The 9,828-nt window shown below is 46.5% G+C and overlaps 1 protein-coding gene across 1 annotated transcript in view; it reads right to left on the bottom strand.

Annotated features, from left to right (window-relative positions):
* lrmda (leucine rich melanocyte differentiation associated) overlaps positions 1 to 9,828 on the bottom strand; it is a 196,367-nt gene that overhangs the window by 67,813 nt on the left and 118,726 nt on the right. The window contains exon 5 of the mRNA XM_058058243.2: positions 6,806 to 6,932. Coding sequence (XP_057914226.2) covers positions 6,806 to 6,932 — 127 coding nt within the window. The remainder of the gene's footprint in view (positions 1 to 6,805; positions 6,933 to 9,828) is intronic.

Genomic DNA, 9,828 nt, shown 5'->3' with positions numbered 1-9,828 from the left:
CCAGCTCGTGGAACCTCACTCCATGAACCTGAAGAATTATGACAAACTTTTTAGTGTTGGCCATGTTGGCCACGCAGCCAGGAGATCTGAGGTGGAACGTCGGTGTGGGGTTCGCATGTTCTCCCCATGCATATTAGTGTTCTCCGGGAACTCCACTTGTTCGCAAAATAAGAAGCGTTCAAGTGAACGTGAGCGCCAACGACCCCAGTGAGGATAAGCATCATAAAAAATGAACCTTTCTGTCCTGGGGAGCCTCACTATAATTTTAAGAAGTACCTCCAAGTAAATTTTTTGGTAAAAGTTTGTGAAAATATACTAAAGCATCTTGTGTATTACATCCTTATCACTTCAACTGCATTGGTGAAGCCTTTTACCTTCTTCTGCTATGTAACATAGCATCATAGCATCATAGCATATGTAACATCACCCATCATTTGTCCAATGATGGGTGGCTTCCATGACGATGGGCCAACCTCGGCCTGTTTGCGTGGAGACGCGACAACAACAGATACTTGACCACAGAGGCGTTTCCTCTCCTCAAGCGGACGTCAGCAGAAGGGGAGGAAAGTCACTTGATGCAACAAAACTACTTGAGCGCCTCCTCAAAGTCCTTCGCGAAGGGCCTGTTTGTTTTTCTGCTCCGAGCCGAGCCAAAAAGGAAGAGTTCATCTATCATTTTGGCTGGCGAGAGTTGCGCCTGACACCCGGGCGGTGCACCCCCCCAGCCTCCAGCCTTTGAAGAGGAGCCATAAATCAATCTGTGTGCTATTACTTCACATTAATTGTGCTTTAAAAAAGTTTTACGGGGTGTTTATGATATGCTCAGGGTGGATGATTTATGTGGAGTGTGAGTCACTTCCTCTAATTGCTGTTGTTTTCCTTGCTGGTGACCCCGCCGTGACCCCTCGTCTTGAGCTGCCAAAGCCCTGCCGACGCTGCACTGGTCCAAACAGGCTTTATGGGAGATGTTATTAAATAAGTGCATGCAAACACGCACGCACGCGGAGGAGCGGCGTGGCAACCCACAATAACCTGAGAATGCGCGTTGCCGGGAAATATCGGACGCGAGTTCAACTGTCCTGCAAACTAAACACGTCCCGGCAATTACACGCAGCTGGGCAGGATGTGATGCAGCTAACAGATAAGACGGCGAGTCAACATAAAGCAGACCGCACTCAAATTAGCCCGTATCACTTATTCATACGTCATCTTTTCTATACATTTATTATATTCTACATACTTTTATATTCATATAAAATAGCATAAAAATACCAACAAGCTAACTATGATTGAATATTTTTGACATGACCTAATGCAAACATGCTAACTTAGTCAAGTTGAATAAAACGTTGAATGAAATTGTTATTGTTTACAATTAGGAGTATACATACGGTATATAAACTATACATTTGATGCATACACATCTAGTGATGAATAATAAACATAATAATATCCTCCCAAATGTGAACCAAGAAGTACAGTTAAGCTGCCATATTGTCTGTTCTACTACAAAATAGCAGGATAATACAAAAAAGCAACATGTTGCTATGATTGAAAATATTACATTAATTTTAACCAAAAATATGTTAAATTATTTTTGGCCTAAATGAAGCATTTTCAAACATTGACGTCAAATCCAAATTTAAGATGCATTCAGGCGTTGATATCGTGATGTAGTATTCTACACCGGTCACTAGGTGTCAGTAATGTTCCATGGATGAGACAGACACCACAGGAAGTACGCTGTCAATGCTAAGGTCTCAGTGGGATTTCCTCTTATGTCTACTATATTGGGTAAAGGAGTTTAAATGTAACTATAGGGCTGTTATTTAAAATCTAGAGGGCTTTAATAATGTTAAAAACGTATTTAGAAGGTTGGTAAACCAGTAAACAGGTTTTCCGTGCTCCAACTCCAAAACCGTTCCATTTATAGATGAGGACTCCTACTTGGTGGAAATCCACTTCTCATGGTCTTGGAAGCCATGAAGCGCCACCAAGGAGGGATTAGTGCCCATAAATGTTGAAGCTCAACGCAAGTGTGGGTCTGAGGGAGGAAGCCAGTTTCTCATTTGGGTTTTGGGAAGTGGTGGTTAAACTGTGGCGCACGGCTGAGTCAAAGAGCAAATAAAGTCGCTTCTGCAAGTAATGCCTCGGCTTCTATTTCCTTGCCAGCGTCTTCTCTCTCTGAGGACACGTTTGGTCAGTAAAATGATTCAACAAACGCTCCCAAGGCGCATCCTCAAAACGCTGCATTACCCGCCATTTGTTAGCTTTGGACAACTCAGAACTCTGCAGGAGCCGAGCTGAACGTGGCAACTCCACTTTTGTGATTTTTGGTCTTGCCCCCCCCTCCACCTAAAACCCCACAATCATGTATTCCATAATGCACCACTGTGGGTCGACAACCAAGCCGCCAATCGTACATTTAGGCGGACTTCCTTTTGCTTCAAACTTAATATGAGCTGCTGTCTGCTGTAAAACAAGAGGAAAAGAAAAGCTCCACTTTGAGAACTTTCCTGGCGCTGTCAATGTCGATTCCCGCGAAGAAGCCGCGTGCCGAGCCTCGTGGGACCCGAGCGCCGGCTCCAGCCACCCTGGAGTCTGTTTTGCATTGTATGCAGGAGAAGGTGTCACGGGGAAAATAATACTTCATGTTTAACACTTGTTACCTTTGCTTTGTTGGGGAACGCTGGTGCCTTTGATCTCCTGGTTCGCCATCATCCCCACCCCAGGTGGGTCAGGGTGGTCTCGGCCAGCTCCAAGGCAGCCCCAATGTGAACGCAACGCCCCCCAAGATGAGGACTGGTGTTGGAATGATAGCAAACAGCTCCCGGAAAGAAAATGTCTGCTCTTACGAAGTCCATTTTAGAAGCTTTTGATGAAATTTAAGCTGGTAAAAATATCAGAATATAAAAGCCCCCCAAGCCCCCCCCCAAGGCTGCCATTTACAATTGAATTAAGGGAGGAGTAGATACAAGCAATTAGCTGCCAACAAAGCTCCAGCCAAGTCCAATCAATTATGACTTCTGGCGGAGAGACGAGGCAATCGAGTGTAAACTTCCCTTCTTACCGTCTACCAAATACTGTACAGGTACAGAGCCGCACGGTGGACGAGTGGATAGCATGTAGGCCACACAGTCAGGAGATGGGAAGACCTGGGTTGGAATCTCCGCTTGGGCATCTCTGTGTGGAGTTTGCATGTTCTCCCCGTGTGGGCATGGGCTTCATGCACGTTAGCTTCCTTGGACGATAAGCGGCATAGAAAATGATGATATGGAATATTCAACACAGCATCAATCCCTAACACGGGTTCCTTTAACGCACGCCAAGACTCAACTCTGAACTTCCAATGTCACTTCCTTTTCTCTTGTGACGTCTACTATATGAGCTAATAGGAGTGCAGGGGTGACTATAGGGGTGTTATTTCATGTCTAGAGGGCTCTAATCACCAACTACATGTTTAGGACATGTCAGTGGTGCCCAAGTGTCGGTGTTATGGTTTTATTTCAGTACGCCGGGCGCTCCTGTTCATACGACTTGTAAAAGCAGAACATCCGTGTTTGAACAGACCAGGCTGGTTTAAGCCGGCGCTTTTGCAACGGAGCATCCCCGGGTGAAGGGAGGCTAGCGGGAAGGGAGCCAGAAAGGCAACCACACGTACAGTATTTTCCAAAAGCAGAGTCCACCAGGGCCCTCTGTGGTTTATCACCATAACCTCCGAGTTCTCATCGGGAATTATCACATTACGGCATTCCAACACGCCCAATTTCCCAAAATACAGCTCAAGGCTTTTCCACCCTGAGTCAGCTTCACGTTGTGGCTTTTGGAACGCACTTCAATCACGTCCTCGCTGGCTTTTGGGGGTTTTCGGTTTATTATAGGCATCCTATAGTTTTTGCTCCTCTGTTTTGTCTTTGTTTTGCTTAAATACAAAGTAAAAAAGAAAAACCCTCACACCATTGAAAGCAGACTTTCACGTCTCGAGGAAGTCTTTTTCGGCAAGCGTGGGTTTGTCCTTCCTGCTATTTTAGGAAATAAAACTAAACTAAAGTAAAAGTAAAACAAATGGGTACGTTTCATTTCCTTTGGGGATTGATGGACTCTACGTGGAAGTAAATGGAATTGTCCCTTGGAATATTGGGGTTGGATCATCGCTCCCTCGCTATATGAAGTTTTCAGTCAGGAAGGAATGAATGATGGCTGGGAGACTTTGGTCTACTGGTCCAAACACACAAGTCATACAACACACAACACAAACAACACACAACACACACAAGTGATGGCACTGCGGTCACTAGGTGGCAGTAGTGACACAAAATATTGAAACATTAGCTTACATGACGTTAGCTTAACACTGATGAAGCCACGACATGTCCCACATCATCTCCTCCCTTTCTGTGTGGAAGTGGTATGTTTGTGGCCTAGAAGAAAACACCTTTAATCGTCTTCTCTATCCACGATATGTCTGACCTGCCTCTCCATTGGACAGGGGTCGGCAACTCGTGGCTCCAGACCTGCAAGCGGCTCTTCAGCCCCTCGTTGCGGCTCCCTTTATAATGCTGCAATATCTTAGCACAAAACTCGGACTTTCTGGGGGACTGTGAATGCCTCCTGGCCGAATTCTGACTGGTGATTGGCCGAGTGGGAGGAAGCTGGGGGGAGCAGGCGTTTGTTTACCGAGACGTGACAGATGTCTTTTCTCCCCGCATTAAGCTAACAATTCAAATCTCCACCCAAAAAGCAAACATCATGAAGAAAATAGTTTTTCCTTCTGCTGATTCTGATTCCTTTGGCGATGTTGACATAGCGACGCCATACGCTAGAAGGACTGGGTGCTTTGACGGCGGTTAGCGTGTTGTTTTTACACTAGCCGTAAAAAGGTTTAGCCATCTGACTCCTTTTAGTTCAAAAAAGAGAAGAAGTGGACTTTGGCGCTCCTGCTGACGTGTCGTGCCGAAGGAAGCGTGGTGCGCTCACGCAGCTGCAGAAGCACGCGGCGCGCTTGTAGCTACACCAGGCAATTAGACTCTCCTCAGAGGAGGATGAGAGCTAGCTTGTTTACAAGTAAACAAGCGAGTGCAAAGACCATCCTTTCCACACTCGGAGGACAAAGCTTTTAAACGACATCAATGGCGGTGGTGTATGTTTCCCTAGCAAGCCAGACAGCTAATTATTATGGTCGCTAATGAGGCAAACGCTACACACGGTGTACTAGGAGAGCCTTCCCCTCTGTAAGAGGCGCAAAAGCAAGCATGAGTGTCTAATTATGCCATCATCGCAGGCCGCTCTCCCGCTCAGACGCTGTTAATTGGTTGCCTGCACCATTGGCGAGCTCACAAATCACCCGATGATGTGGACAATAAGAGCTGGGAGGTGCTCACGCCTCATCGAGTCTGCAAAAAGTTGACACATCACATCTCATCTACCTCATGACAAATGGCACGGAAAGGCCCACGGCGTCTGCGCACTTTGTGCAGCCCGGGCTAATGAGGAATAGTGGGAACGCAGCCCAAGACTGAAACGTAGAAATAAATATACGCACGCACACGCACGCACGCACGCACGCACGCCAGCGCAGGAATAAAGCCGGAGTGCAGCGGGAAGTCGACACGTCTTCATCAAAGCTGTAACCTTTTACTTTGCATCAGGAATAAATAATCATATACCGCTTGTTCAAAGACGCCGAGACAAAGACGCACGCGTGGTGTCAGCCAGCGTCACTAATTACCTCGCCTTTCGTCTGAGACGCGCTGACAAGTTATGTAAATAAAATCTCATAAAGACACTCCAGCCTGCCGGCGTCGCTGTAGAGGTCCCCGCGTTCCTCTGACATCGAGCGGATGAACAGCCTTTTCACGCCGTCTCGCAAATGCGCCGCACGGAGGTTAAACTATTTCTGTGTTCGGTGAGCGATCCACCCGAACGCCGAAACACGCCGCGGCTGACACGCTAGCTTCTGCTGGAGCCTTTCGCAACCCAAATTTTCGACTTGTCGTCTTACATTTGGTGACTTTTCCCATATAAGACGTTCCTGAATTAGGGCCTTCAACTAAGGATCGTCTTACTGGAATCGGATCTGTTGTCCAAGGTCGACGGGCTGTCCAATGTTGTTGCTGTTTGTGACGACGCAGTCCAAAATACCGTCACAAGTCGGCCATTTTATTCACCGAAGACGCACATGAGCAAGGACATGCACGGCCTGGGCGGTGTTAGCTAGTAGGGCGACATCCTCAACGGTATCGACTCTTATCAGCATCGGATCATCAGTAAGAAAAATTCAGGGAAAACTGAGTTGTTAAAGAGCTAAGAAATAAAGTAGTCCCAAATATAATAACGCTATATGTTTCATTGAAAGGCTTTGTATTTGTACTTGGACTTCAAACATGTCCAAGTTTCCAAACATGGCCTGTCTAGCTTGCAAAGCGTGGCTAAACGTTCCATGACCTCCCAGTGAGATGCCATGGAGTCAAGGCAAGCGAGATGACGGCCAGTTACGAGAGAAGCTCTAATTAGCGTCGGCCCAAAAGCAGAGCAGGAGGGCTAATGAAGCCGCGGTGCACGTGAGCTGTCACGCCAATCGCCAGCCACGTCACGCTCGCCGACACAAGCCCGAGCGGACAGCCGCCCGTCGTCTTTGATCCCGGCTCATGCATACGGAATCAGGTCAGCCCGTGGTCACACTCACTTACACGCACGCACACGCACACGCACACGCACACCCAGGACACAGTCCGAGGACCCTCCTAGCTGGAGGCTGAGGGTGGAGGAAAGGAAGGATGCAGGCGGCAGGCCGTGGTTGACTTACGGTGCCGGACTTGGGCTTGACCACCTTCATGAATTCTCCTCTGACTCCAGCCTCCATGGCTTCCTTCCGGGTGACCTTCCTGGCGTCCAAGAACTTCAGCCTGGGCAACTTGTGCAGAACAAAATACCTGCAAAAACAAGTCATTTTTCATATCAGCTGTTGGATTATATTCATTATTCATATTCAGGCATTTTCATATTATACTGTCTTATATTTGACAATGTTTTGGATTATTTTATTGTCTTTAATTTACTGCTTTTTATTCCAACGAGACTTAAAAACTAAACTTACTAACTCTCATCACACCGACTGAAACCAACTTTTATGGAAATGCAAATATGTTGGACCATAATTTGACACGAGATCTGATCTTATTTATGATGCTGATTTATGACATTTCAAAAGCATATTCTAACATGACATATTGCTTTTGGTTTATTCAGGTTCTGTTTGAACGCAACAATATTTGACTTGTTCATGCTTTTTCTGTATTTAAAAGACCATAAAGTAGCTCATTTATCATTTTGGTGGAAAAACATTCATGATATTTTTATTGATATTTGAAACATAATTGTATTCGTGTCCCTTTCATTTCAAATAAATAAAGTGATTTGGTGGATGCGTATTGAATGCGTACTCTTGTAAGAGGAGATAACACTAATACAGTATACTCACTAAAACTATATTGTAGTATAATGTATACAGAACTTAGATGTTTAGTATGAGGACTACATGAGAATATTATTTGGAGCTTTGGTACAGTACACTTTCAGAAAACAAATTAAAAGTTGAAAAATGAATATTTCAGAAAACTCTTTGACAATGAACAGAAGAGCAAACTATTCCAGTGGCAGGAAGCTGAGAAGGAATACACCAAAGCAGGACTAACGGCTCAAATGATGAGTGCTGAACACAAGAGGAGTGTGCATGGTGTGCTGAATAAAGACATGAAGTAGACATGAAGGCTTATCTTATCTTCCATCTGGTTTCCGCCTCCGGTCCTGTCAATCAGGGCTTTGGTACATTCCAACGTTCCCTCTCCCGTTAGCGTGATTGTCATTTGTTTGGAAGTCATCGCGACTAAATGATATGTATTTATATACTTCACACTAACCAAAACCAACTTGTCTTTCAAAAGGAAGCGTGTTTACGCCGATATCATGAAGATGGCGAATTAACGTTGGAGTTAATGATGTTTCCTTGAAGGTAGTAACCTTCAAAGGTGATGAGAAGAAGCCGGACGTAAATAGCATGAAAGGAGATGCTGCCCGTCTGCCAGAGCTGTCATTCTGGCAGCGTGGCGGCATCTCAGCATCTCAGCATCTCAGCATCTCAGCATCACAGCATCACAGCATCCCTCTCACGGCTTTCATGGGGGGGGGGGGGGGGGGCGTCAAGAGATAATGGCAGGAATACATGGATGACAACACATGCTTTCATGGGGCGGGCTTGGCAGGCCGGCAGGAGGAAGCCGGGTGTCAGGACCCAAAAGGTGGGGAGGATGTGATGTACGGGCAGGAGTGATGACGCTGATGGCGATGGCGATGAAACGAGATGGCAAAGTCCCTGTCGGCTTTCCAACCCATAATCAAAGTTTCCATGACGACTCGTGTCTTTGCCCCTATGACGACCAGGCGCCATGACGACCCGGTACCGCAGTACCACAAGCGGCCACTGGAGGCTTAACATCCGTTGGAGTGGGTCAGGTCTACGTTTCTAAGTCATCGCACTAATTAGAGAAACGATGCCAGGCGCCGGGACGTTTCACTGGAGAGCCCGAGCGCTCCCGAGGCCCGGGGCCGGCCATCTCTCGCCCCAAGGCCAGAGCCGTCACGACCCGCGTGCAGCCTACCCTTGTCAGACACGGAATCTGCATCACGCTCAAATTGATGTTTGACTATGTGACACATTATGAATATTACATTACATGACCGTAGACGCTGTCACTCAGCAGCTAAGATAAGCATGCTGGGGGGGGGGGCTGAGAGTGAGATGAAATATTATTCAAGAAAGGCATGTGTGCTAAATGATTAATAGGCAGCACGGAGTCAGAAACAAGCACTTAGGGCTAAAAGAGACAAAAGAGAGTATGCTTTTCGCCTTTTATCACATTTCATGTAAAGGACCCTGACAAATGGTGGTCATATTGCATGGCTGGCGGCCTAGGCTCCATGTTTAATGCATCCGCTCTCCTGCTCAGGCGGGCTAGTAAACACTCATTTGTGGTAGGTGGGGAGTAGTCACACATGAAATCCATTTTGGAGTGGTGGGAGGGGGCGGGGCAGGGCCCGCGTGACAAAGCTTTTAGGGTAATGCGGTCCCGATCTCCAGTTTGCTTGTCGGAGAACAGGATGTTGCCAAATACGTGACGTACAAAAGGGCTAACACGCTAAAACACGGCGGCGTGGGGTTGGCGAACAGCACGGAGGCTTCGCGTTCGCCCGTCGGGTTGCAGTTCTTCAGACATGACACCTGAAACGTCATTTTTGGGTGTCGGATCCATGCGATAATAATAAGCACCACCTTGCGTCGCACAAATCCTCCGCAATATGATTACATTTTATTTATGGTAGGCATCATAACACGCATGCTAATTAAGGTCGTTCATGATTGCTCCTCCCTCCACGCTTTGATTACACATGCAACATATGCTATATGTACTATATGTACAGTACATATACTGCTTTTAAGCCTCCTTTTGTGATTAAGGGGTTTATAAATAACTTGACTTGACACGTCTGACCATGCATGCGATTGCTCCTCCTTCCAGTTAAAGTGACGCCTCCTTGCACAACGGAAAATAATCAACTCTGTACAACCACTCATAAACTTACACGTCTCCGACACCAGACGCCATCACTCCTCCCGCCAGTTATTCATGATGGCTACCAACCTTGCATCAGTCAAATCAATACAAAACCTGAAAATAATTCACAAAGTCCACGGATTTACTTGCCCATAAACGAGTATGTGTGCGCACACAAATGATTCAGTCACTCCTCCCGCCAGTTATTAATGATGAC

This window comes from Doryrhamphus excisus, linkage group LG20 (assembly GCF_037039965.1).
Source record: "Doryrhamphus excisus strain RoL-2023G ecotype Guam linkage group LG20, RoL_Dexc_Guam_v1.1, whole genome shotgun sequence".
Lineage (NCBI taxonomy): Eukaryota > Metazoa > Chordata > Actinopteri > Syngnathiformes > Syngnathidae > Doryrhamphus > Doryrhamphus excisus.
Note: the sequence above shows the minus strand (reverse complement) of the source record. Positions and strands in the feature narration are given on the sequence as shown.